Source organism: Apteryx mantelli, chromosome 19, assembly GCF_036417845.1.
Source record: "Apteryx mantelli isolate bAptMan1 chromosome 19, bAptMan1.hap1, whole genome shotgun sequence".
Taxonomy (NCBI): domain Eukaryota; kingdom Metazoa; phylum Chordata; class Aves; order Apterygiformes; family Apterygidae; genus Apteryx; species Apteryx mantelli.
Genome location: NC_089996.1, coordinates 9273352 through 9300767, shown reverse-complemented (window position 1 = coordinate 9300767; position 27416 = coordinate 9273352). Strand labels below are relative to the sequence as shown.

The 27416-nt window shown below is 55.4% G+C and overlaps 1 protein-coding gene across 1 annotated transcript; it reads right to left on the bottom strand.

Moving 5' to 3' along the window:
* Nucleotides 1-2030: 2030 nt before the first annotated feature.
* UNC13D (unc-13 homolog D) lies at nt 2031-19088 on the bottom strand. Its single transcript, XM_067308289.1, has 32 exons — nt 19032-19088; nt 16638-16670; nt 16230-16337; nt 15719-15778; nt 15253-15319; nt 14985-15162; nt 14440-14484; nt 13858-13926; nt 13558-13627; nt 13081-13185; nt 12647-12739; nt 12198-12301; nt 11434-11551; nt 10621-10745; nt 10174-10264; nt 9787-9843; nt 9281-9378; nt 8859-8910; nt 8360-8490; nt 7696-7816; nt 6864-7007; nt 6563-6661; nt 6058-6264; nt 5628-5696; nt 5146-5225; nt 4710-4815; nt 4542-4613; nt 4295-4378; nt 3817-3937; nt 3002-3125; nt 2508-2713; nt 2031-2418 (listed from the first exon to the last, which is right to left on the bottom strand). The coding sequence occupies exons 1-32, from the start codon at nt 19086-19088 to the stop codon at nt 2312-2314; spliced, it is 3201 nt and encodes a 1066-aa protein (XP_067164390.1). The 3' UTR covers nt 2031-2311.
* Nucleotides 19089-27416: the final 8328 nt, after the last annotated feature.

The following is a 27416-nucleotide window of genomic DNA, read 5'->3' as shown; positions in this document are numbered from 1 at the left end:
CATTTTAGCACCCAAATTCTTGGGCCAGGCAGAGGAATTTGGCTCTGTCTTTCGCAAGAGCAAGGCCTGGTGGAGATATGAGCTCTGCCTAATCCCTCATGCTCAGGCAGCCAGGAGGGATGAACATTCACACATAAGCGTAATGATGGCATGTATTGGCAACTAGAAGAACACACTCTTTATAAACATCCAGAAATTAGCATTTATTTTTTTTTAGTTGAATGAATACTTTTTAAAGATGCATCAACCACTTGTTCTTAGTGCAATTACAACAGTATTCCAAGTCACCCAATTTATATTAAAGAGCAGTAGTAGTGTAATGAAATCAGTAGACACAAGTGCCTGCCCCCCCCCCCCCCCATCCGTTAATTCCCATGTGTGGTTAGGGCAAGCTGTTGGTATCCCGAGTTCCTTGCCAGGAGGCGTATTTGATGATGATGATGATGATGATGATGATGATGATGATGATGATGATGATGATGAGGTGGGTTTCTTCCTCCTCAGTCTTGCATTTGGTAGGCTCTGTTGCCATGTGCTTTTACTCCCATTGGTTTTAATGGATTGCAAAACTCTTTTTCCTGCTAGCCCATGGGGTTAGTTGTTATGCTCCAATCGTTTGGGGTTGTTGGCCCTCCTCTGCATGTGGTACCATTTCTTTTGGTACCGCACAGAGCTAAGCAAAAATTCAGCTAAAACAACTTGACTAAAATGAAAAATAAGACTGAAACTAGCTCAATGAAGCTAAAATGAGTTCAAAAACTGGATAGACAGCAGCCACCAGCTCGGGGGGGGGGGGGGGAACTTTGCTGTTACAGCTAGCACAACCTAGGTGAGCAGAGCAGCACAACAGTTTCTTTAATTATTTTACGCAAAGCTAAAAAAAAAAAAAAAAAAATCAAGCTAAACCACATTCAAACCAGACAAGTCCTGCAGCCTCTTATAGCTGATGCTTGCTATGAAGCATGAGGCCCCCTTTGCTCAGCCCAAATCTGCCAGGTCCAAGGTGGCAAAGCCCAGCCAGAGGCTGCTGGTACAGCTAGGACACCCCGTGTGATGCCGGGGCCTGTGTGCAGCTTGGGGGGGGGGGGGGGGGGGGGACTGGGGGCTCGGTGCCGGTGCCTCGGATGGAGGCAGTTTCACAGACACCTGCCTGGGGGGGGGGGGGGGGGGCAATGCCGGCCCTGAGGCCTCAAGCCCAGAAAGTATCCCGAAGGCAATAGGATCGGGGGTAAAACACAGAATAAAAACACATTATTCCCCGCCCCCCCCCCCCCCAAAAAAAAAAAAAAAAAACAAGCCCCAAACCCCACCTGGCTGCTGGCCGCACAGGGGCCGATGGGGCAGGCAGGGCACAGGCAGCACCACACCGGGGAGGGATGTCGCCGGCTCCTTTCCCCTCTCTCCCAACACCGCACACCCCCGTGGCCCCTCCAGACACTCACGGCTGCTGAGGACCAGCTTTCCTCGGCCAACACTCTGCACTGTCCCTCTCAACAACAGCCTTTTGCCATGTCCAAGCTGGGCCTGGCTCATCGCGTGGCTCCCCCAGCAGCGCTGGCCCCATGTGAACCGAGCGCCGCCAGCTGCGCCGTTGGCACGTCCCTGCCTTTCTGCAGCACTGCTGGGTGGTGAGAGCTTCCCAAGCAGGTCAATTTTATACATAATATTGTATATGATATTTGCTAATGGCCCACAACTCAAACCAACAGCCTGATCCTCACAAGCTGAGCGGCAGGAAAAGAAGGCAGGGGGAAATAAAAAGAAGGAAAAACAAAGCTCCCAGGGCGCTCGCCTTGCTTCCCCGCGGCTTTTCCCAGGCTGCTGCAGCCGCGGCTGCGCCCAGCACAAGGCCGTTGCCCGAAGCACAGATTCACCCAACGCTTCAGCTTTGTTGCTTTTAATTAAAAACAGAAGGCGCATCCATGAAGGGAGGGGGGAAAAAAAAGAAAGAGGAAAAAAAAAAAAAAAAAAAAAAAAAGGCAGGTTGGCTCCCCCACCGCTGTCTTGCACGGTGCCAGCAGCCACCGGGGGGGGGGGGGGGGGGGTGTCAGACCTGGCTGCGCGGTGCTGGCCGGCTGCAGCACGCTCGGGGGCAGCCGCACACCATGGTTTCCCCCCGCCCCAGCAGTGCCACCAGCCGGGAGAGGCAAAGGAACCCCCCCGAAATGCTGTGCATCCTCCGAGGGACCCGAATGCACCTGCCGAGAGGGGGGCCAGCACCGGGGCGCGAGGCCAGGCCTGGTGCCGGGGTGGTGGTGGTGGCCCAAGAGCTGCTGGGTCCCCCCCCATCTCCACGACGGCTCCCCGGGGCTCAGGCCGCCTCCTTGGACTGCTTGGCTCGCTGCTTGCGGAGCTTGACGAAGGCCTGCGCCTCCTTGTCCCCCTTGCGCGACTCCAGCAGCCGGAGGATCTCGTCGCCTGCGGGAGAGGGCGGCGAGGCTGGGGGCTGCCGGTGGCCCCCCGCTCCGGCCCCGCACCGCCCCCCGCCATCCCTCCCCTCCACCTACCGGCAGGCTTGGGGTGGGTGAGCGGGAGGCGCGTCTGGGGCACCCGGCCCCCGTCGAGCTGGTCCTCGTCGGCGTTGAGCCCCGGCACGCGGCTCAGGGGGAAGAAGGCCTCTCCCTCCAGGTCGTTGGTGCCCAGCGTGTCGTAGTCGAAGACGGTCAGCAGCAGGCAGGCCCCGTCCTGCCGGCATTTCTCGGGGGGGATCAAGCTGTAGCGGCAAGGACGGGGCCGTCACTTCCCACCCCTTGGGATCCCAAAGTCCCTTTCCACCTTCCCGCAGGGATGGGGACAGGGTTTCCCCAGATGCCGCACGCTGACCTCAACCAGCTCAAAGCACCGCAATGCAGCATGGCCCCATCACCATGTGCAGGGCTCAGGCATCCGGGTGTCTGGACACCAGCCTCCACTGCGGGCACGTGTTCCCACCAGGAGGGTGGAGAAGGTTGGAGGTGGTGGTGGGCGGGGAGGTTGATGGCCAGCACCAGCCCCTACGTACAAGTCGAAGGCTTCGTCGAAGAGAGGGTGAAGCTCGTTCTTCTTGCACTGCGTGGTCCTGGCCACCACCTCGGGGAACTCGTGCCGCGGCTCCAGTGTGAGCTGGACGAAGGGGTCACTCGAGCCTGGAGGGGTGCAGCCATGAGCCCCCTCGTATCACCCGGTGTCACCCCAGGGACCACTGCATGGCCTTTCCCAGGAGCATCTGAGGGGCCCAGACCCCTGCCCAGGTAGGGCAGGAGCATCATCTGCCTTAGATATGCTGCCACAAGTCTTAGCCAGATCCTGACTTTTGGGGAATTTGCTTCCATTAAACGGACCCCAGACCACCGTCACCACCACCTCACAGCCCACGGGACGGTGCTGAAGCAGCCCCAAGCCAGCCCACACGTGGCCCAGCAGCCACGGCCGTGGAGCAGCTGTAGGCACTGAAATAGCAGTGACCTCTCCTGGAGACCTCACTGAATGACAGCTGCCCCCTGAGATGGTCCCTTGTCCCCCCATCTTTCTTGTGCGAGAAGGGGTTTGTGTGGCAGGAATTGCCAGCTGCCCTGGTTGCAGGCTCTTGCCGCAGCCGCAGGCAGGATTACTGTGAACTGAAGGTGGTGAGATGTGGGCAGAGTGGGCAGCGTGCCCTGTGCCGCCTGTGTCCTGCCTGGCAGATCATGGGGGAATCACCAGCAACCCCAGACTGGTAAAATAACCCCTTTTCTCCCCTAAATCAGCCTTGTTGGGTGCAAGAGCAAGTGAACAAGCCCTCATCACTCCAAGTGGTGCCCGGGCAGTGAAGGGTTTCCCCAGCTGGCGCTCACTCACCGTTGGAGTCCAGGGGGATGAGGTTGACGGCGTTGAGGACCTCCACGCGGAGCTTCTGCTCCGAAGGGCGGTAGAGCACTTTAATCGTCACGGCCCCGTACTTCTCTGAGCTGGTGTCCAGCTGAGTGAGGCAGCACAAAATAAGGGCGCTGTGTTTCGGCTCTTGCACGCTCAGAGAGGGGATGCCCTGGGTCTGGCAGAGGCTGAGCTGACGTGTTATCGGGCATTGGGAGGCAAGAGGGATCCTCTGGCCCGAGGGAGCAATTTTCCCCCCATCAGCTGGCTGGCTAAACCCCCCCTAAACCTGCCCGCCACCAGGGAGAAACCGTTCCCAAGAGCCCCTGGAGCTGGGGGAGCCCATAGCGATGGGGAAACCTGGTGGTTCGACTAGCAGGGTTGTGTCGTGCAGCCTCGTGTGTGCGAGGAAGGGGGCCCGGCTGAGGCAGAGAGAAGGGAAGGGCTTGGGGGCAGCTCTGACCTGCTGCTGGATCCTGTTGCTGAAGTATTTCTGGATGAGTTTGCGGCTGGTGGCGGAGCAGAGGGCCAGGTGGGTCTCCAGCGACTGGGAGGAGGAGGATGAGGCATGATGGTCAAGCACGCAGACAGGCTCGCAGCCAGAGAGCTGTCTTGCTCCTGTCCCCAGCATGACCAGGGCCATCCCAGAGTCCCAGAAGACATGAAGGCAGTTGGAGCCTCCTGCCTGCCACCCCTCCGCAGGGCCTTACCAGGAAGGCTGCGGTGTGGAGGGTCTCCAGTGGCAGACCACAGCCCTCGGCATAAAAGCAGAGCTCCAGGCTCTGGGGAGAAGGACGTTGTTAGTTGGTACCCGAAGTACATCCCAGCCAGCCCTGCCCCACACGCCAGGGCTCCCGGGCAGCCACCCTTCCTGATACCTTCAGGGCGCAGTGCAGCTTCTCGTAGCGCTGAGCCGAGGGGACCTGCTGCTGGGCAGCCGCCGACAGCACGTCCAAGGTGTGATGCCAGAGGAGGCCGAGGAGGCTGCGCCGGGTGAGGAAGAAGGGCTGTTAGCATAGGGTAGGGGATTACGGGGGACTTGGTCCTCAGCCAGGGGGTGAGGGGCTTAGCAATGCCCCAAGGAAAATCCAGAGCTGCTTGCATGGCTGGAGGAAACAGGCTCATCCTGCTGGGCTAAGCTGCCAGCCCCAAGGCGAGGATGTCCCCGAGCCCCACGGGATGCTCTGGCCGGGGAAGGTGGCTTGCCAGCCCCACTTGCTCAGGCAGAGCCAGCTCTTCTCTCCCTGCGGTGGACAGGGTGCTGTGGCGCTGCTGGCCCCTGCCACGGCGTGCCTCCGGCCACCCCCCCATCACCTTTTAAAGTTCTCCTGGACCAGATGTTCATTGAGATACTGCAGCTCTGACTCCAGGAACTTCATCAGTGGCATGATGGACTGCAGCAAGAGGAACGGTGTGTCAGGGACGGCACCAGCTGGGCTGTATCTGGCAAGGCTTAACTGGGAGAGGGGCAGAGAGCTGCCAGCTGGCAGGAGCTGGCAGGGCAGGTATGGGCTCCTGCAGCGAGGGCACAGGCAGGCTGCACTCGGGTCTAATCCTAGTTGCTGGTACGGGTGTCTGACAAAGCATCTGGGGGTCTGGACCCCATGGTGTGTGTCCCCTGGACCCCAGAAATGGGCTGTGGGACAGGGGGAGGCAGCAAAGGGTGCCAGGTGCCTCCACCAAGCAGGCAAGTATTATTTGTGACTGCCTGCAACCCCTTGGCATGGTGTTCAGGCAGCCCCAGGGCCACGGGCGAGCTGCAAAAAGAGCAGGGCCAGGATGGGCCACGTACTTACATCCTCAGGCTCCTGGGTGTCGTGGGAGGCTGAGAGCTCCTGGATGTGTCTGGCAATGCCCCCTTCCAGCTGCCAGAGAGGAAACACACTGAGACACAGGTTTTGCCTTCGTCCTGCAACAGCATGTGCCTGGTCCAGTGGTCACCCAGGGCATTGTCTCCCTGCAAAAACCCCAGCACACGTCCTGCCTCCTCTTTCCCAAGCCCAAATCCTTCCTTGAGCCTCCTTGTAGGACGAGTCCTGCACTAAGGATTTGTTTTCCTCCCCAATCTTCCCTTACATCTACCCATCTTGGCTCCATCCCATAGGACCCCTGCCCCATCCCAGCAGGAAGAAGATGCTCTGGGCTCTGTGGGCTCCAGGATACCTTGGATTAAACCTCCCTGCTTTGGACCAGGTGAGGGGCAGGGGGACAGTGGCAGGAGGTTACCTTCACAGCCAGGGCTTGCACCACATCCCTGATCTCGTGATCAAGGCAGGAGATGGTGCTGTCTAGCTGGTTGTGCAGTGTGTGCTGGATCTGCTCTGGGTTGATGACGGCCCCTGTGCGCTGCTCCAGGTGGGCCCAGTCCAGCTGTGACGGCAGCTTCAGGATCAGCAGCCGCAGCTGCTTGATGTTGTTCACCACGATGCAGAGCTGAGGGAGAAGGGTCTGCTACAGAGTGTCCCAGCACAAGCCCCCCCCCCCCCCCCCATGCATCCCCTGCCGGCTCAATCAAAGCTCATCCCATTCCCTCTGCTCATGTGATTTCCCTCCTGATTTTCCAGGATTACAGATATGAATGGAAACTGTGGCAGACCTTGCTCCATGCCCACTCAACTCCATGAAAGCCAGACCTGGGACAGTGGGTTTCCTGGCTGGGTGCTCTGCAGTTCATCTTCTTCTCTGCCCAGCCCTGCCACCCCCGAGCCCTGGGCCCTGCCCTGATACCAACCCTGTTGGCTGCATCGCCCTCGTTCTGCTCACGCAGTGACAGCTCTTCGGCCCTCGTCTTGACCAGCCGGCAGTACATCATGGCAATTTTGCACATGTCCTGGAGAGTAAAGCAGTGGGATTGAGCAGGAGAACGGGCAGCAAAGACATCACTGTGGAGCCAGGGGACCAGCACTGGCTTGTCCCAGCAGGGCAGGACACTGGTCCCCTTCACCAGGACCTGTCTCCAAGAGCAAGAGAGAAACTCATGCCAGTGGTGCCTGTAAGCACGATTTCTGCTGACAGGATCCAGGTGTACAAACCTCCACGAGCTTCACCATGATCATGAAGGCTTCCTCTGGGTCCGGCCAGTTCAGCTGCTGCCAGGTCTTCACGATCTGGGCATAGCAGGTGGATAGGTCGACGGTAGATGTGCTGTGCTTGTTGTGCTCCCCAAAGGGCATCAGCTGGGTGGGCGAAGAGAGCAAATGTGGCCTAGTTCATCAGGGAAGAAGCCATTTTGGACAGAAGAGCTAAACCTTTATTTTAAGATCTCCCTGGCTCTGATCCTTCCTATATGCTGTCTCCATGGTCATCACCTGGCCACTTTGGGGAGCAGAGAAGACAAGGATGGAGAAGTAGCGCACAGAGGGCAGGCTGGAGCAGTCCAAGATCCCTGCTCTGGTTGCCCTCCCATATTTCGACTCAACATGGTCAAACTGCACTGAAGAGCAGAGTGAGGAGCCTCCAGCCCCGTGGCTGCATTCCCGTCTCCTCTCTTTCCAAAGGTCAAAAGCGATGGTGGCATTTGCAGCATTGCACTAAGTGCAGGCTCATCCACTTGCTCTGCACAGGCTGCCAGAGAGCAGTGAGGGAAGGGGCACAGGGACCCTGGTGCCCCGGGGACACGTGGGCTGAGCAAGTCCTTCGTTATGCACTTGGGACAGGAGTCAGTCTGCTCCTGGGCTGCAAGAGGCAGCTGCTCTGGTGGTCTCAAGGCTGCAAGGCTTGAGCTAGCAAAGGCCAAAGAGGGAGGTGAGGACCATAAATAGCCAGGGAGCAAAAGACTCCAGGAAGGCTGGATGGGAGTGTGTGGAGGGAGATGGTGAGTCCCTTTGAGGAGGCTCAAAGGAGGCGTTCTCCTCCCCGTGTTACCTGGTCCATCTGGACAGCTCTCTGCGTCCTCTCCAGGGCAATTGTGTAGGCTTTCTGCAGCCACTGGGGCACAGCTTCTTTGAACCACTGGTGGAAGTCACTGAGAGCCAAGGGCCTGTCCCTGTGGACGAAGGCACCAGCCTGGCTTCTCTAATTGCACAACAGCATGGGGCTACAAACCCTGCTTTCTCTTAGATGCGAGACCCTGCCCCAAGGAGGAGGTAGTCTCCGGTGAACCCTCAGCACAGTCCCTCCCAGCAACAGTTCCTGGGGACATAAACCCGTAAAAAGAGCCCCATGAGCACCATGCTAAGGAGAAGACTCCGCCTCTGCTTGTCTGGAAGCTGAGGTCTCTGTCAAACCTGCTCAGAGAGAAGCCTGAAACCCTTCTGAAGATGCTTGCAGCAAAAGCAAGACATCCAACAGCCTGGTCTCTCTGCCTTGTATGTGATTAGTGACACTCCAAAATTAATCCAGACGGAGGTGAATGTGAAGGGTCTGGAGCTCCTCTGAATTAAATCCATGTGGAGATCAGCCTTAACAGGCTGGTCCAGTCCAAAGAGCATCCTGCCTCCAGGAGAGCCAAACAGTCAGCTCATTCCCACCCTCAAGCACTTCCTCTCTCTCCCGTGCTGATCAGGGCTCAGCCCGAATGGGTCGGTACCTGTTTGGGAGGAAGTCCTTCATCCGATAGAGCTCCTGCAGGCTCATGTAAAGCTGGAAAAGGCTCTCAGCCGTGGGCTTGGACATGCTGCTGTCGATCTCACTCAGCTGCTCCTGTACGTGCTCTGCAACCTAGCAATGATGAAAGGGGAAAAGGTGGGCATCTCATGGTGGGAGAGGTGTTAGCAAGAGTCAGGCCAGTAAGCCTTGGACTATTCTGGGAATCTCAGGAGCCATGAGGTGAGGGTCAACTCCAGGGACTCCCCTTCCTTTTGGTTGGCATTTCAGGAAATTCAGTGGGTCAAGCAAACAGAGGGACAGAACAGATTATAGTCACTTAATGGGCCTGCAGGTAAAGACTCTGAGAATTTCCCTGGCTTGCTCACTTTACAGACTTGCAACAGTCAGTTGCAGGAAGCCGAGCCTGAGGGAGGGCTAAAAGTCTCAGCCTGGCTTTAATTTTTAGTCCCATGATTACAGAGCAGCCCAGACTGGCTCACCAGGCTCTCCAGCTCCAGGTAGGCAATGGAGAAGATATTCAGTTTCAAGGTGCTGCAAGAGAGAAACAGGGAGTCAGGAGTCTGCCAGACCTAGGCAGCAAACCCAGCCCAGCAATCCCTGCCCAGCCCATGTCCTTGGTGTAAGAGCGAGAACAGCACAGTAATGGTGTCATAGCTCTAAGAGGTCTTCTAAGAGGGACCACTGGAAGATGAGGAAGTCAGTAGTTAATATCTGTTCCTTCCTGAGACCCCCAAGAGGAGATTTCCTGTCTCCTGGGTCTCACAGCTTGGGTTTATTCCTGCAGATTCCCTTTTACAGGCATTAATTGTGGAGCCTGAGATGAAGAATGAGGTGTCAAAGTGTTCTGTGGCTCTTGGCCCCATGGAAGGTGGACAAGGAGAGATCTACCTCCAAAACCTACCTGATGAAGAATTTATTCCAGATTTTGTTACACTGTTGGAGATCTCCTATCACCTCCACAAGGAGTTTGGCTAGGGCTTTGCCATTCTCCTCCATGCTCTGCAAAGGAAGGAAGAGCTTATTTTGGATACGCAGTGGTTTTGAGATGACCTGGGCTCCATTCAGTTGTTTTTTTTGCTTGTGAGGTAGCGGTCTATCATTAGATCTGCTTTAGGACCACCAGGAAGTTGTCAGTAACATCCACTGTTGCCCCATGCTTGTGTAGCTGGGCTGGGGACCAGCTCCTGTTCTCCTGAGTATCGCACCAAGGTCTTAAGCTTCAATGTACCTCAGCATGTGCAGGTAACACAGTTCATGGTGTTTCAGGCTGGAAACCCAAATGCCTAGACCGTATCAGAAAACTGCAAAAGTCTTGTCTCATCCCCATCTTCCCATCCCTCGGGCCTGCCACCCCAAGCCCAGCAAATTGCTTCTTGTAATCTCAGAAAGGCAGAAATGGGACCTGACCTTCATCATGGGCTTGAGGTGCTGCTTCTTCATGTGAAACCACTCTGTAGTTCCTGACTGCAAGAGAGGAGACCTGGTGTGAAGGCGGAGGAGCAAAGGCAGCTCTGTCACCCCATTTGCTCTCCCTGTCCTCCAGGTATGGGTAGGGGACCAGCGTGGCCTGGTGGGAACTGTGGGGCCTGGACCCAGTATGTGGCACTTTCCAAGCTGAGCTGAAGAGGAAGAGGAGCTGGGTTTTTTCCCCTAATGGTAGTCCATGTGGTTGGCAGCCTTTGGAGGAGGAAAGGCTGAGGTATGGGCATTGGAGAGGGGAAGGATGGGAGGGGAGAGACGCAGAGTCCCAGCTCCCTGGGGCTGGGATGAGAGAGACCCTCTTGCTCCTGGTACCTTGAGAGCCTCAGAGACCATTTCGGGGAGGTCAAGGCTGAGTGTGCACAGCTCTCGGAAGGCTTTCATTTTGCACATCTGGACCAGGACTCTGCAAGGTGAGAACCACCAGTGAAACCCAGCACAAACCCTTCAAAAACAACCACCCTGGGGACCTTGCCCAAACAGACCTTCTCCTCTTGAGAAAATCCCCCATGGGGAGCCCAGGACTAGGAGCTAGACCACAGATGGAGGGATGGACATGTTGCACAGCAGTTATGGGGCCAGCAGCCTGGAAGGGGGTAGAAAGGGCTCTCGCGGGTTTTTGCTCAAGCTTCAACACCCTCCTTCCCCCCAAGGACAGGTGGCAGGAGGTGGAAGGATTACAAGTTTGTCCATCTTGGTAGGCCCAGCACCATGACCCCAAGCGCAGCTGACACTGGCTGACAAATGCCGCAGTTGACTCACCTGAGTAAGGACTGGAGCCTGTCTGTGGACCTTGGGACAGAGAGGGGGAAAATGATGCGGTACCTCCGGATGAGAGATATCCCGTAAGTCAGCAAGGACTGGAAGGACTCGGCCAGCTCTGCTTTCTGGGGAGAAGGAAGGAAATGCACGCTGCTGTCCCTGGCTAGAGATGCCAGAAGGCACATGGCACTGAGGTGGAGGGAGCCTGTCTCAACCTCATTTCTAGACTGCTCTGGGATGCCCTCTTGATGTCCTAGGTAATTTCTCCCTGAAGGGGGCTGAATTGAGCTTTCTGCTTAAACCTCACTGCTATACAGGAAAAATTCAGAGTCACAGCAGGGTGCTGGGATGCCCTGGGAAACTGGGCAGGGATTGGAGAGAAAGAACTGGGTCATGTTTAATTTCAGGGAGGGGTTGTGGTCGACTTGATGTGATGCTCACATGCTGGAGGGGTGGGGTGTGTCAATGTAAAGGTTGAGGGCCTCTCCACACAGAGAGGGATCAATTTTGGGCAGAAGGGGCTGCCTGACCTGTGCATTGTCTGTGGACCCCATTGCTGGTTCCTGCCCAGAAATACCTCCCAGCCACCCTGGCCCACCACTGGGGTCTCCAGGCTCCCAGGGCATCCCTGTACCCCACTATCTCCTGCCCTTTCTGGAGCACAGGGAGGAAAACTGCACCAACTTGGCCACGTTGGTGACAATTGGCATTCACCCCAAGAGGAGCTGGGAGGAGAGGCACCTGGCTCTGGTGCTTGGGACACATTTCCCCTGGGCTGCCCCAAGCTCTGCCCTGTCTGGTGTCTCCTCTCACCTGCTCCGGCCTCAAGCGCTCCTGTACCCACTGGTACTCGATGCTGGTGATCTGGTGGAGCAGGCAGCTGCTGTTGAACTCGAGGCTCTGGTAGAGCTTGCTGTAAGCCAGCCACTGCCTGGGGTGCCAGGGAGAGGCTGGGGTGAATACTGAGGCACTGGGTGGACCCCTCCTGGTCCGGCTGCTCCCGCATGCGTAAGCCCCACTTCCAGAGCTCAGTTTGGTAACACAGCAATCACGAGAGATGGGGGGAATAATTACAGACACCGGAATGGGGCTCCCTTACCCACATCCACGCTCCCCTGCCCGCGGCTATGGCTGTGATTGCGGGGGCAGGAACAAGGTCTCCTGCTGCTGCTCACGGCCCTGGGTTTAATACCAGTAATGCTAATCTAAACTTCACAGGACAGACTGGGCCTGGGAGGTGTGCAGTGTGGGCAAATCTGCTTGCAGAGAGGCACAAGGCAGGAGTGAGCCACGCATGAGGGAAAGGAGGAAAAAGCTGAGCGATGCTGGAGAAACGGCCATGTCCAGCACTGACAGTCTTGTTGGGGGATCTCAAAGCACACCACTGACTGCCAAGGAGGTCCACAATGCCCTTGAGACACAAGGAGACATTATTAGGGCAGTCTTTCAAGTGGGAAACTGAGGACTTGTCCAAGGTCAAAGAGCATCAAGGCAAAGGTGCCAGGACCCATGAACCCCCCCCTTACTGCTGCATCATTGCTCACTGGCACTGTTCCCTGGGATGCAAGAGTACTCACGCCATGACCTGGTGGAAGTCAGACAGATCCTTCTGTGTGGCGTGCAGGTATAACACGGTGATGGCGTGTTTGCTCAGCTCCCCGTCCCAGGCAGTGCTGCCAGCCTGCAGGAAAGAGGATGCGAAGTGAGGGTGATGTGCCCTGGAACAAGCGAGGAGCAGGGGACAGACACAGCAACTGGGAGTGTTTGCAGGGCCACTGCAGGAATGGCTGCTGTAAAGGGCTGTTGGGCACAGCCAGACACCACAGACCTCCATGGGCTGTGCACCGTGACCTGCCTCCCCAGGAAGCAGCCTATCACTTTGTGGTGCCCACAGCAGGATGTCAAACTCAACAGGCTCTGAAGGAAGCCCTCACCCCAGCCCACCTGCTAAAGAGCGGGGAATTAAACCTCTATTTCCACTGCTTCTCCACCATCTCCTCCTCTTGCCCATTGGCCTTCTCAGTACCTGATGCTGCAGGATTTCATAGGACACCAGCTGCTGTAGGAGGTGACGATGGACAGTGTAGCTCGGCTGTGTCCTGCTGCTCATGGTGGTCCTCTGAAAAGAGACAGCACCCGGGATGAAGTCCGAAAGTGACAAGAACCCAATAAGCGTAGGGCCAGAGAGCCCTTGTCTGAAGCCAAAGCAGTAATCAAGGGTGCAGGTACGCCTGAAGAGCAGATCTGTGGTGGAGGTGCCCGCACTAGTGTTCAGTGCATTGGCGCTACGTGCCTCTGTACTCAGTGGCAGGGCCAAGGCGGTATCCAGTGAGTGAGATCCTTGTGGTGCCTGGAACGTGGACCCAGGATCCTGAGATGGGGACCAGGGGACAGACAGAAGGAGATGCTCCATTCTGCCATGCCAGTGATAATGGACTTCATTCCCCTGTTCCCTCCTACCTTCTTGTGTGTGAGCAGGAACTGCAGGTGACATTGTCCCCGGTTGGGGTATGTTTCTGTCCGGGGCTCCAGCAGGTGCCACTGATCGTCCCAGCAGTGCAGGTCCTGCACCCACAGAGACAAGGTGTAAAATCCTGGGGCAGCCTTCCCAAATGAAGGATCCCCTTTCAGAGAACAGGTCCCAGTGCATTAATAGGGTAGGAAGATGCTCTGTTTGATAACTCTTATACGTAATTGTAAAAAACCATAACCCCTGAGAAAGGGTGTTTGGCTAGTCAGAGCACCCACCACCAAGTTGGAAGACCTGGCATCTCTGTGTAGCTCTGCTGCTGATTAGAGCGCTGAGCCTGAGTTAGCCCTGTGTCGCTGGAGGATTATGATCCTCCCCAGACCCCCTGAGGCTTAATTAATGTCTGTGGAATCTCTCGGAGGAGAGATTATGTCGAACATGTGAGCAGCGCCCTGCTCCGCTCTCACCTTCAGGCGAAGGACCACATTCCCCAGGAAATCGTCCTGACCTTTGTCTTTTCGAGCATCCTTAAAGATCCTGTAAGGCACAAATTAGGAGGTGAAAAGGTTTCCTTTCTCTTCCTCATGTCTATGACTTTGTGGGAACAACCACCCCTTCACCTCCTGCTGGCCACATTCATGATTTCTACCACTGCTCCAAAAGCAACTTGTAAAATTAAGGAGGCAAATAGGCAGTTTCTAAACCCTCGCTTCTCTGCACCTGGAAGTGCCATCTGTACAGCACTGCTGGGCTGCGGCAGCACCCACCTTTTGAGGCCGTGGAGGTCCGTCAGCTCCCCCAGCTTGTGCCGCACAGACTCCACGACATCCGAGTCCCTGCAAGGGTGGACAGGAAAATCCATGGGAAAAGAAAAGAGGAAATTCAGGCTACTGCAAAACATTTCAGGCAGCCAAAATGACAGTGCAGAAGGGAAGGTGCTGGCATGAACGTGTTGGGGCTGAGACCACTCCTCCAAACCATCTTCCATCCAAAACCTCCAAGCACACTGCTTGTTTCCAAGAGCCACCCTTGCCTAGTAATAAAATCAGGATTCAATCCTCAGTTGCTTTTCATCTTGAGTAATAAACCCTGCCCATACAGAAGCAATCTGGGCTCTTTCCACTCCACAGTGGGCACGTTCTGCATTTCACTCTGCTCTTGGTGACTGCTTGCAGCAGAAAGCAATGGGGAACCAGGTCCCAAGCCAGTTTCTAGGGCTTTTTAAAGGGTGCAGGTTCAAAGAATGCCTCAGTGACCCTCCCAGAACCCTGCAAGGAGGCAGGGCCTTTCTCAGGTCTGGCATGTGGGTTGGGGGCTGTCAGCCCAGGTAGAAGGATGCTGCTGCTCACCACATGTCCAGGTGGAAGCTGGCGGTTTCCACGTCTTCAAACTCCCTGCAACACGCAAGCGGGAAACTGTTACTCAAACAGCAGTCTCTGGGGTCAGAGAGATGGGCAGCAAGCAGCCAGGACAGCTAAAGATTAAAGGCAGGTGGCTGTCACCAGGGCCCTGGGGAGATGGAGACCCTCACGCCACCCGACATGGCCTGGGCAAGTCATGGGAGAATCCCAAAGGAGGGATTTTTGCCACCTCTCCATGCCATGCTCTCGTTTTTCTGCCCCATGGATCTGTTAATTGGGTCAGACCTGAAATACAGTCAGAACCAGCAGGCATTGACCTAGCAGAGTTCAAAATCCCACCTGCAGCAGAAGGTTAATTTAGCCCTGAGGTTGGCATCTCTTTAGTGACCATCTAAGCCTTAAAGCACAACACTGCAACCCTCCAGCCCTCCCAGCACCCCACTGCCACCCCAAAGTGAGATCCCTTGGAAAAATCCCTTGCTAAGCAAGGCGGAGGCCACCAGCAAAGAGGGGATGAGAGGAAGGTGGATTACAGGATAAATGTCTCATCCCACACCGGACTGAGGGTCTGGTTTATGACTTGGGTGCGATGGATCTGGTCTTCGGGGATGAGGTCTTTGACCACAGCCTTTTGCCGTTTCTTGTTCTCCAGATGAGCTAGTTCCTGGCTCTTGGACTCGATTCCCAGCAGGCAGTACGGGTCACTGAACCCTGCAACAGCAGAGAAGTGAAAGACACCATTGCGACAGCAAGCAGCAGCTGTCCTTTTTCTGCCCAAGACACCCACGTATCTCCACTCACCGCTGACATCTTTACCCAAAATCCCTTTGGCTTCCTTCACAGTTGCTTTCAGACAAAAAATTGGGCTCTGGAAGAAAGAAAAATTGTGTAATTTTGGAGCGGTGGGGGGGGGAAGGGAGAAGATCTCTTCACCCAGCAGGCTGGATGCACATCAGGCCTGAAGGCAAAGCTTGCAGGGGCAGAAAGCAGCCACGGGGCTCAGCAGGGCAGCGAGAGCGTGTGGGGCTGCCACCGACCCTGCGAGGGAAGACAGGGTTGGAGTGGGACCATGCCGTTGGCTGCCGGCTGTCACAGCAGGGTCAGGCCAGCAAATAGCTCCTGGGCAAGTGCCACGGTGAGGAGCAGCTGCCGAGCTGCCCTACCCCAAAGCCCCAGCGCACAGGCCAGGAGGCCCTGTGGGGACACCCCACGGAGCAGGGCCAGCCCTGGGTTGTGTGCTGCTGGGAGGCCACATTCTTCTTCCTACCTCCAGTTCCTTGACCTGCTGCATGATGACGCTGTGCTCCTCCGGATCCATGCCGAAAGCCTGTTACACAAATTAAGCCTGATAATGGATGTTGCCTGGCTAATGGTGGCTGGAGCGGAGCCAGGGACTTCCCAGTGCTGGGAAGTGAGGCGCCTGCTCCGTGGGAGCCAGCTGGAGTACTCGGTGGGAGAAAAGAGGAGCAAACAGCTCGGGAGAAAGGCTAGGCAACAGCTGAAAGCTCTTAAAGGAAAGACTGCTTCCAACCATTTTGAGATGAAGATAAATATTTCTTCCTAAAAGGCTGCCTTTCCCAGGCGCAAGCTGCCCCTTTGGCCTCCGAATAGACATTGCTGCTACATCTTTTAAGGTGGCCTTTGGTCCCTTCCCTCTGCATGCTCTCCGGTCTCTTTTGCCGTGAGGGTAGACACGTGGAAGGGACAAGGGGAATGAGAGGGCAGGTTTCGAGGGGCTGTAGCGATGCTCTTGCTCCGGCTGGCACGTGGGCACTGACCTTTTGCACGTAGGCATAGAGCTCCTCGGCATCACCCACATGGTTGTGCTCGGGCTTGCCCAGGCGGTACAGGATGGTGTAGAGGACCTCCTCGTAGAGCAGGGTGAGCTGCAGTGAGAGGGGGCCACGGTCACCCATGGCCCCTCTCCCAGCGCTGGGCTGCACGGGGGGGACGTTTCCATGCGATGGGGGTCACGCCAGTGGGGAGTTGCTCAGGAGCAACCAGATAGGGCTCATTTGCTCCGGCTCCCAACAGAGGTGTCCTTGGGGAGCTTCTTTGGGTCCCTGGGTGCTGAGCCACACTGCCAACCAGCAGCTCTCCTCCCACTCTCCTCCCACAAGGGCCACGGGCTCAGCCCTGGAGGCTGGCAGCCTTTTTACCCAAAGAAAAGCAGGCCACACTCATACCTCTCGCTTGGAGAACCGGTGGGACAGATCCATCTAGGAGAAACAAGAAAACCAGAAATTAGATGTTTGGGTCTGCTGGCGTGGCAGAGGCTGTCTCCAGAGGACGCTGCTGGCCGGGCAGAAGAGGGCAGCAGGACGGGGTGCCACCACCTGCAGCCCTTCAGGGTGCACAGTCCCTGAAGGACGCCCTAAAATCCTGCGGACACGTTGGGCAGCATGAAGCCCCAAAGCACGTCCTCCCCGTTACCCCCTCGGCAGGCAGAAGAGGCCACCGGGTGCCGGCGTTTTGGGGAAGGCGCTGGCGAAGAGGCTGGATGGCACGTTGGGTCAGACCTGATGCAGGCTGGATGGTGCGTCGTGCCTCACCGGCCGCTGGCACGAGCCCTCAGCATGCCGAGCAGCACCCCGAGCCCGTGGGGCCGAGCGGGGCCAGGCGGCGGAGCGGCGCCGCGGGGCAGTTTCCCAAGCGCGCGCAGGGCGGGCGAGCCGCGAGGTTGTCGACGCCGTTATGGGCGAGGAGGCGTCAAAGGGCGATAAGGATACGCAACCCCTAGAGCCCTATCAGAAAGAAAGGCCAACGTTGCTATGACAATGAATTGCTCCTGGTTGATATGAAGGTCCGTTCCCGACTAGGAGGAGGCCCAGCAATAACATTTGATTTCCAAAAGGCAGGCAAACTAGGTGAAACCAAAACCTCTGCGTGCCGAGCCGCGGCCGGGCTCTGGGTCCTGCCGCCACGCGCAGCCTCGCTGTTTCCGCGATGCAAACTCCACATTGCACCCGTCTCGCATCACGTCACATCTCCCCATGTCTCTGGTAAACACACCAAGCCGCCTGTGGCCAAAAATTACCCTTTCTCCTGACAAAGTCAGCGCTCTCAGCCAGGCCTCACGTGTGCTGAGCTATTTCCTCCCCCCGGCGCTCGCTGGCGTAACGGTGGCTGGGGCCGCTGAGCAACATGTTCCTGCTGCCGCCGCGAGCCGGGCAGAGGGAGTTGGGGACCAAAGCGCGCATGAAAGCTGCTGTGGCCCACGGCAGTCGAGCCTCAGGAGCACAACATGACTCAAAATAAAACCCTCAGCTTGGAAATTTTGAAATGAGTTTGGAGCTTTCTGTGCTGGATGCCCAGCACAGCCCTTGCTCAGCCACGGGCTGGAGCAGGAGGTGACGGGCCCCTACCTGAGGGACAGCTCAGGTCCCGAAATGACCCTAGGATCCTCCTAATGCCAAAAAAAAAAAAAAAAAAAAAAGAGCCGGGACATTAACATTTGCTAATAGCAAATCTAGGGCTGGCATAATCCCCTGGCCATCTGGACTAAATTCAGCTCTTCCACCCACGGCAAATTTAACCCTTGCGCACTGCTGCTCTCCAACATGCCAGGGCCTTTTCTCTTTTTAATGATGAGCAAAGCGCTGGCAACAGCCAGGGCCAGCGCTGGGACTGCTCATGTAGAAGGGGGTCCACTGCAAGCAGGACAGCCCGGGCGTGATCCCCTCTGGCGTGCACAGCCGCTACCGGGGACGGCCTGCCTTCCCGCTGTTGGGACTTTGTTTTTTTCCTGGCTCCTTCCCCAGACCACTGCGGGGGCCGAATCCTCCTGGCCGTTGAGCGAGCAGCAGCGCCCGCGTAGCAGGGCCGCGAGCACAGAGCGGGAGAGCAGACGACCTTCATTGCCCTCATGCAGTCACTTATCAGCAAGACGCAAGCGTGTGCTCCTTGCCTAGCAGCAGGAAGCGTCAAAAAGGAGGAGGAGAAATTGCTTTTGATTCGGAGAGGGCAAGGCAGCGCTGTGGCCTTCTGCCATTCGGGAACGCTGCTCTGGGAGCTGCGTTTTGCTTGCCCATATGGGCACGGGACTGCTCAGGATAAAGCTGAGCTGAGCCACCAGGATGCATTTGCTGCTGCTGATCCACGGGCCAGGATGCTAGCAGAAATCCAGGAGCATTGCAGCAGAAGGCGTTGGGTTGTTTTGGCTCTTTGGGCTAACGGCAAGGAGTCCGGAGGGACCGGAAGGCACTGGGAAGCGTTAGCCGAGCTCCAAGGGCCCGGCTGCAGCAGACATGCAGTGCAGGGCTGTGCTGACGTGGCACGCAAACCTCGAGTGCTTTCACATGGTTGCACCAGTCCAGTCCCCGTCGCTTCCCCCACCCACGCGTCCCCGAGCCCGTGCGGGGGGCAGCAGCCCGGATGCATGCTCGGCCCCGTTGCTCAACCTTAGCTTGCTCATCCTCAGCACCGGGTCCCGGCGATGCTCCGGGCACAGCCACCACTGCCAGCCCCAGCCCTCCCCAGGGACCATCACGCTCTGGCACTGCAGGGGCCGGATCCGCCGGGGGACGCGCGTCGCCCCACGGCTGAGCAGGGAGGTGAAGCGGGACGGGGGGGCCACATACCTCGGGGCTCTCCTCCCCGGGGCCGGTCCCCGCGGGGGCCTCGCCAGCGGCATCCATGTCGGGGCAAAGCTCAGCCCGGGGCGGCGGAGCTGCTGCCGCTGGCGCTGCCGCTACCTCCCCTTCCCCGCGTTCACATGCTCAGAGGAAACCGCAGCCCTTATCGCAGCCCGGCCATTTTAACAAACGGAAGCGTGCATGAGCCTCCTTCTAGAGAAACACGGGCGCGCAGGCGCCCCGGCCCGGCGCAGGCATCCGCGGCGAGCCTGCGGCATCGCATCCTGCCCTGACAGCTCCGCGGAGACCTCGAGGCGCAGACAGGATGGGGGAAAAGGAAGGTTTTGCATCCAATCCACGTGATAATTTGCAAGCGAGCGGGTGGGAGCGAATGCACAAAACGAGTCCTGAAATGACAGAAGCAAAACCCAGCTGGAAAAGGGGGCGGCGGAGAGGACGGGCAGGCACAACGCGGCTGGTGGGACCCAGGATCCCTCACGCCCCGCAGGCGGCAGGGAGCCCGCAGGAGGCAGTCACAGCCGCCGACCCTGCGAAGGGGCCCGTGGCTCTTTTTCCCGAACCAGCTGGCTGGGCAGAGAATGCTACCGAGACAAAAAAGCAGCAGGAAACTGAGTTAAAAGCTTGCATTTAATGTCAGCTTTCATTCTCGTAAACAGTTTATCTGATTGCAACTTGCCAGGCAGTTGCCTATCGAAAGCTGTCAGCAATGCCCTCCCCTCGGAGATCCCTATCGAACCGCCTGTGCTAGCGTCCAAAGGAGGGAAAAGATGCAGGCCTGGATCGGAGAGAAGCAGCAGCCCAGGAGATCACCAAGGGACGGGCTGAGACGTTTTGCTCCCACATGTTTAATGTGCTTCCTCGCACAGCTAGGAGCAGCCTCAGCTTGGGTTTAGCGGTGCTGTCGAGCTAAGAGGGCGTTTGCTGCTAAGAGGATAAACCCACAGACCACGGGTGAAGGAGCGCTGGAGCCTGCGCGAGAGATCTGCAGGTCATCCCTGGGGCCGCCGAGCGCCCAGGTGCTCTGCAGTGGGGCCGTGACCACGGCCGGGGCAGGGACCCCCCATCGAGGGGAGCTTGGCTTTCCGTCCCCTGGTGCCTCTGGCCCCCAAACGCTCCTTGAAGCCACAGACGCTTCGGATGTGCCGTGAGCCCGGGCTGCGACGGCCGATGGCAACACGGGGAGCAGAGGCCCGGCGGCGGGTTTAGCGGTGCTGCGTAACCTATCAGGGATTTCTGTTTAATCTAAACAGGAAACCACAACCGGTGAAACTGCCCAGCTACGTCTGCCCCCTTAGCCATCGCACGCGGCACTGCGAAGAGACGATGCCCGTGGTGTCGAGGCACCCTCGCGACACGCTGACTCGGTCAAGGCTGCAAAGAGTTGCAGGCGGATCTGGGCAGCAGTATCCCTGCAGGAGGGAGGGAGGCAGCCGGCCCTTTTCATCCTCGAAACAATTTGTTTCAGCAATAGGCCGATCCCTGAGTTTTGGGAAAACCCGCGTGTAAAATTTCTGCCCTCCGTTGAGGAGGGCGATGCCTTTGGGTCCCAGGACAGCTGACAGGGTGCATCCCTGCCAGCCTCCGCTCCCGCTTCCCCACGCCTTCGGCCCACGGAGGCGCCCAGCCGCCGCTGAGCTCCCTGCGCCCCAGCCCTGGTGGAAGTGCCGCGAGGAAGCTCTTTTGTAACTGCTGTCCCCGAGCAGCGGCGCGTGAGCCCCACGGACTCTGCTTTAGCATCACTTCCTCTCCCGGTTCGGCTGCGGAGTTGCCTCCCCTCCTTGCGCCCCGTGACGGTGCCCGGCCCCAGCGCTGGCAGAGGCGCTCGAGGCCCTTTTCAGCTAAGCATGTGCTTTACCTTAGGCAAAGGGTTTAAAGGTGTCTCCCCCCTTGCGGGTGGACTGAGACATGTCAGATGAGCGGATTCCTACTCTACCTCCCTTGACTTTGATGCTCGCAAATGCTGCTTATTGATCTGGGACAGCAGTGCTGTACTCTGCTGCAAAATGTCATCGTAGGAAAGCAGAGGTGTTAAGTGCAAAAAAATTGCTTTCACCTTTGCTTTTAGCTGTGATTGCAAAAGCAAAATCTGGCATAGCAAAGAGCAACCACACTGATAAAGGCAGAAGGCAGACACAACATGCTAACCCCCCCTCGAGCTGCTCACAGCTTTCGCTGCTTCTCCCCACCAAAATAGTAACAGGATTCAAAGAAACGTCTCTTACCTCAACCAATGCAGACAGAACGATTGGTAGGAGTTTAGTTAATCCTCATATCCACCTCCCTTTTCCTTGAAATGCTGAAGAAATAAAATCAGTATCAACGAGAGAAGTATTGCTAAACATCAGACAGTCATTCTCCAGCCAAAAGCCAGATGCTGTGCTGTGGCTTTGCACACTTTAGAGAGGAAAAGATCAGCTTCGATGTGTGAGGTGCTGTTAAAAATGCTTTCCTCCAAAGTTTCCAAACTGGTAACTACATCTCTAGGGGTTGGCTTTGCAATGCTGTCTGGAAACACTTAGTCATAGCTCTGCAGGGTGGACACAAGTATTTCAGATCCCCTCCCTGTCACAGGGCAGTTTGCATCTTACCTGAAGTCTCTGTGCAGGGCTCATGTGGAGTTTTGGGCCTCCGTGTGTGTGTGCTAAGGGAGAGTCATTTGGTGATCACTTTTCAACAGAAGCAAATATCCTCTTTCCCCCTCGCTTGCTCCCCAAAATACCAGTGGCAAAAATCACCAAGATCACGTATCTAAATCTATTTGAACCCAGAATCACTCCTTATCCTGGAAATGAGCAAGAGAAGCCCTAAAAGTAGCTGCCAAAAGTAGCCCAGATTTCTGGCTAGAGAAAATAATCCCAATAAACCCCATGCCCCAAACCACAGACAATTAGCAGGGACCTTGCAAAACACCTCAGAAATCCCAAGTCAGGAGACTTCCAGAGGACAGCAAGAACAGCAAGGAAACATCCTAACACACCAGCCAAAAATATTCAAGAAAAATGATGTGTAGCCCTGCAAAGGGACTTATTTTTCTAAGGGGAGTGGACATCATTCACCAAAATAGACCTCCCTCCCAGCAACATCAATCTCAGTCCCCAAATCACTAGCCAGTGGCACATACCATATCTATGCACAATACACAGTGAACCCCTCCATTCCCTTTAAAAACATCTCATCCTAAAGGAGAACGCTTTTCCTTATAGGATATAAAGCTATAACCCTGCAGGCCAAAATCCTACACAGTTATGGGCTGCCTCCAGTATAATTAAGTCCTCAATTAACTCATGCGTGGGGTTGTACTTGCTGCCATTGGGTCTCCAGAGAAAACAGATCACCAAAGAACAAGCATTATTGCACTTTTTAAAGGTTATCTTCCTTTTAAAGGAAAACCGGGTGCAAAAGGACCCTCTATAAGCATGAACAGCAGTTTATGTTCCTACCTCTCAACTTGATAATCCCAGTGCTGCAGCCAGCCCTCGCCCTTATCTTGATCTCTGGGCTGGAAACAGGCAAATAGTCAAAAAATTGATTTCAACATGTCCCTCCCTCACTTCTCCTTTTAAACGCCAGGTCAAATGACTATGCAAAACCAGGCTGTGCCTGCCGCAGTTTGGCAAGCCATCTCGCAAAAACCCGACGCAGAGGAGAGCCGAGCACCGTAGCGGAAGGCAGTTTCAAAATGAGAGCAGAGACGCTCCCTCGCCCCCTCCCCGGGCACCGCTGAGCCCCACCGGGGCTGCCTGCGCCGGGGCGATCCGGCCGCCGGCTGAACCCCCAGGGACCCACAGATGCAATTTGTTCTGGGACCAGTAATTTCATACCCCGGATTGATGCTGGTTCTTTGCTTTCCTTCTCTACTGTGCAGCACTTAGGCTATTTCTGTCCTGCCTAACCCACTCCTTTTCTTCCAAAGGGAGAGTGCTGCCCTAGGGAAAAGCGGTGGTACCTAGGGTGGGGGGAACACCGCCCCCCAAACCCACACGTACGTTTTGCAGCAAGAGGAACATTTTAGCAGGATGTGAAGGCAAACCCTGTCTTTCTGGGAAGTGCAAAGGGGACTTTCAGCTGTCCACACGGGGCAGCGAAGCTGCATTTGTGCAATCTGCATTTCCTCTGGGAAGCCCAGGCAGGAACACGAGTTTGAATCAAGACATCCCTGCTCCACAGACGGTGCATGTGAGGATGACTCTGGCCGTGCTTCCTGTGAGACATCAGCACCCAGGCACCGTGGGGTGCTTTATCCCGCCAGGCACAGACCAGGCCTCGCCGTCCCCAGCCCCACTGGGGAAACGCTGCTGCGACGCTAAGCTCTGCCTGCTGGTGTTTAAAGCTGCTCCAGCTCCCTAGAGAAACCAAACTGGATGGTTTTCCAAAGGAGAGTGAACTGAGCGTCCTGCCCTCCCCAGCCCCGCGTTCCTGCCCTCTCCCTGCTACCGGCACGCGAGCCAGACCCCAGGGCTGAGCTGGCTGAAAACCATCCCAGCTAAAAAGCTGAGTCTCCAGTGCCCTGCACAGCTACACAAGGCAGGTGGAGAGACCAAACCTCTCTGAGTAGCAGCCTGCACTTGGCTGGCTCACAGTGATTGCAAAAGGGATGTATTAGAGAACTGGGCACTGGCACCCAACACTTCTGCGCAGGACCTGATGCCAAGGCCAGGTCCAGCAGAAGGAGCCAATAGTACAGAATAGCCTGCGTACCAGAAATCAAGCTCTTCCAGTAAGTCCAGCACAGGGCACATCACAAAGTCCTCAGGGCTCTGTGAAGGATTTAACCCTATGGAAGCACTGGGGCTGAGCAAGATCTAATGCAGAAGGCATGAGAGTTAGCAAAGAGGTGTTTGATTCATGCCCTGCCTCTAGCATTCTTCTTTGACCATCAAATATTGCAGCAGAATCTATGCAGATTTCATGGGCTTCCGGTTATCTCTTCCTTTAGGAGGTCACGAACTTCATGTATTAACCTGGATGCTATTCATTTGGCTTGCAGCACTCCATGACAGCTTTAAAGCATTTTCGCCATTACTGTCATGTGCTACATGTAGGTAGCAAATATTTTTTCCACCTCCCCTTCTCAGTGAGATGAATTCAGTGTCAGCCACGCAATTTATCATCCCCTCACTGTGCCAGCGGAGCCCAGGGTAGCAGCTGTTCTCGCTGCAGGGACAAGAAAGGGACATGCAGATTTAGAAGCCGTTTCATCTGCTGTTTCGTGGCGCTGAGTTCGGACTAGCAGGACCTATAATAAATGCACGAGCCTAAGAGAGACCAGGGAAGATGCTTGCGAACACGGCAAAGCTTTGGGCTGACATCTCAGTACCAGACTAGGCATGCTGGTGTGATGTGCGTTAAGTGCCCTTCTGCCTGTTCTGGAGTGCTGGAGCACATATGCAAAATTATTGACCAGCTTCAACACCAAAACAGTTCCTCCATGGTTTTTCCTACTGCCACCTCTCCCCCACGTGCATGTTAAAGCTTCTCTGAAGAATCAGGCTCTGAACCCCACCTAGATCGGAAACCTTGGAAGAAAGGAGCAAACTGCAGTGCTGATTTCCCTCCCTGCAGATCCCGGGCAGACAAGTCAAAACACATAATTGGAGCTGATCTGTGCCGCAAGGAGAGTGACTGCGTCCCAGCCAGGGCCCAGCCCTTGCAGAACAAAATACGTAAACGCGTAGGAGAGAGACTAGACTTGAGCAGGGTAAGGGAAAGTTTTAGAAATATAGAATTTGCTGAGCCAAGCTCACGCCACAGATTCCACCAGTGGAGTACAAGCCAGTACCTTTTGCTCCAGTATCCACAGACAATATCCAACTGTGAAGGAAATCAATCGCCCGCCGGTTCACAGGCAGCTGGGAGGACACCGCAGAGATCCTTCCGGGTCCATTTGCACTCTGAAGTACAAAATCCAGCAGCCCTTGACAGCAGGTATGACTCCACACTCCTGCTCTTACAATTACGTAGGGCTTTTCACACCCCGTTGTGGCCTCTCTCAGCAGCAAACGGCCAGCCCTTGAGCAAGGAGGGCGCTGAAATACCAGTTTCCAGTTCAGTCTCATGATGGTAGCTCTTGAGCTGACTCACACAGAACAGCAGACGGGTGAGTAATACCCAACATGACTGCAAAGAAAACCCTTGCCTAAAATCAACATCTCTGCCCTGCATGTCCCAGCATTTCCAACCAACTCACAAAAAAACGTATTTGTTGCTCGGACTTGCTCGTAAAGCTTTAAACCTGAAATTACCTCTTGATCACAGCCTGCGTTAACAAAACCCATCTTCTCCTGCCCAGCCGAGAGTTATTTACGGCTGACACAAGCCATTCGCCAGCTGCTGCCCTGGAGGTGACTGCGATGCGCTCACACCAGCCAGCCTGAACCGCTTACCTGCCGGGGCTGGACACGCTCCCAGGCACTTCCAGCAGCTGCTGCTTTGGGAACAGCTCAGCCCGAACTTCGCCCCACGCCTCCTGCCACCTCCAACTGCTCTTGCGAAGGCAACCGGCACTGCAAGCCGCATCTCGTAAATCACATTGTCCCCACACGGCGAAGATGCAATCAACGGTTTATTTGACTGTCTACTGACAGAAAAGCAGCTGGCAGCCCTTGAAGGAAAACACACCCAGGGCAGGCAGGCAGCTGGCCAGGTTTGCTTCACTGTGGTCCCAAAGACTGTTTAGTGCATTGCCCCAGCTAAAAGGGAATTCATGCAAACTAATGATTTGCTTTGATTTTTTTATGATGGGTTGCACACAGGTGGAGCGCCCTAGGTAAAATCCCAGTGGGATGGTGTGGATGAGAATGGCTTGGCCTCTCTCTTAGGTTATAGACATTCCTGAACAAGCATACACAAGCACCATCCTTCCAGAGTAACGACGTACACCATCCCCAAGGGATGTCAACAAGGCCTTCAGGGGCTACAGCAGAAAGTTTGTAATTAGTACCTACAATTCGCGCAGTAACAGCTTTTTGCATAAGATCTCAAAGCACTTTAGAAAGACCTAGTTTCACCACACCCCAGTGAAGCAGGGAAATAGCCCTGTGTTCAGAGGGGGAAGCAGGCATTTAGGTTAAGTGGCAGACTTCTCAAATAAAGAGCCCAAGTCAGTTTGAGAAGATATAACTGTACGCATTAGTAGAAAAACTGTTTGTTTATGCTAAAAGATTTATTAGATCCAGCAATTTAATCCTTCCCTATGCCCCTCTCTTTTTATTAAATGGATTTATCTTTATGCAGATCAATAAAGCATAATACTGCAAATCAATAGTATAGATTTAGCTTTCATATGACGGCCTTACTGCTGCATAACAACTGATTAAACATTCAAACTGAAACTAGATATGGAGACATATTAATGCCATTTCTTCCTGCCCTGCTCTCATCCCCACTCCCAGAGCAGAGGCAGACTTTCAACAGCACTTCATTATTTTAGCATTTAAAATCTTCCCCTGTAGATGGGCAGGACCGGATGATCCTTCCACCTTATCTAAGCTGTTTTCAAATGGAGCACAGCCCACTGATCCCATCAGGGAGACGATAGAGAATGCTGAATATCTAAGCCAGATCTATGTTCTTTGCTCAGATCTTAGTGAGTGAAGCAGGGATTCTCACCTGCATCAGACTGGCCAAAATCTGCACCCTCCTAAATTGTACTGCTCCATTCAGTGTCATACTTGTCTCAGTCTTACCAACTGTGCGACTTGCCTAGCCTTTGGCCCCATGTCTTCATCATTCCTGCCATGTGCTTCACTTCTCCCCACCATGCTCTGGACATACTGAGATGACCACGATCGATCTCTTCATTTTGACTCGCTCCTTCTCACCTCCCCATACAACACGCCAAAATCTAGCCTAGAGGAACAGGGACATTCACCAACAAACCATTGTAAAAAGCTCACAGTTCAAGAGCCGCTGATTTAGCTCACTGTTATCCTTGTTAAGGAAAAGAATATTTGACTTCTTCCAGCTTGACCTGTCCTCTTAGAATACCTTCGTTTTTAGCAGCAAATAGCATGGTATCTTACCCCTTGCCTGCACTAAGGAAACAGACTCAGCTTGAACCGCAAAGCCAAGTTCTCATCAAAGCAGGTATCTAAATGCTCCTTCTCTCAAGCATACTTTGTTGCAGAAAGATTTAACAAATCTTGTGGGTTTGCACTGATTGTTGGCATCAGTACTGCACAGAAAGTGGTGCTGGGCAAGAGACCTGGTAAGTTTGTGCAAACTATATATTCTAAGATTATCTGTCTCAGAGTAGAGGGTAACTGGGGGAGAGCACTTCAAAACAAAGTAAGACCCCTGCAGTACAAAACAGTTTGGCAGAGCCACAGCAGAAGCCTTCTGAAGGGTCTTAGAGCTGGACAGATAATTCAA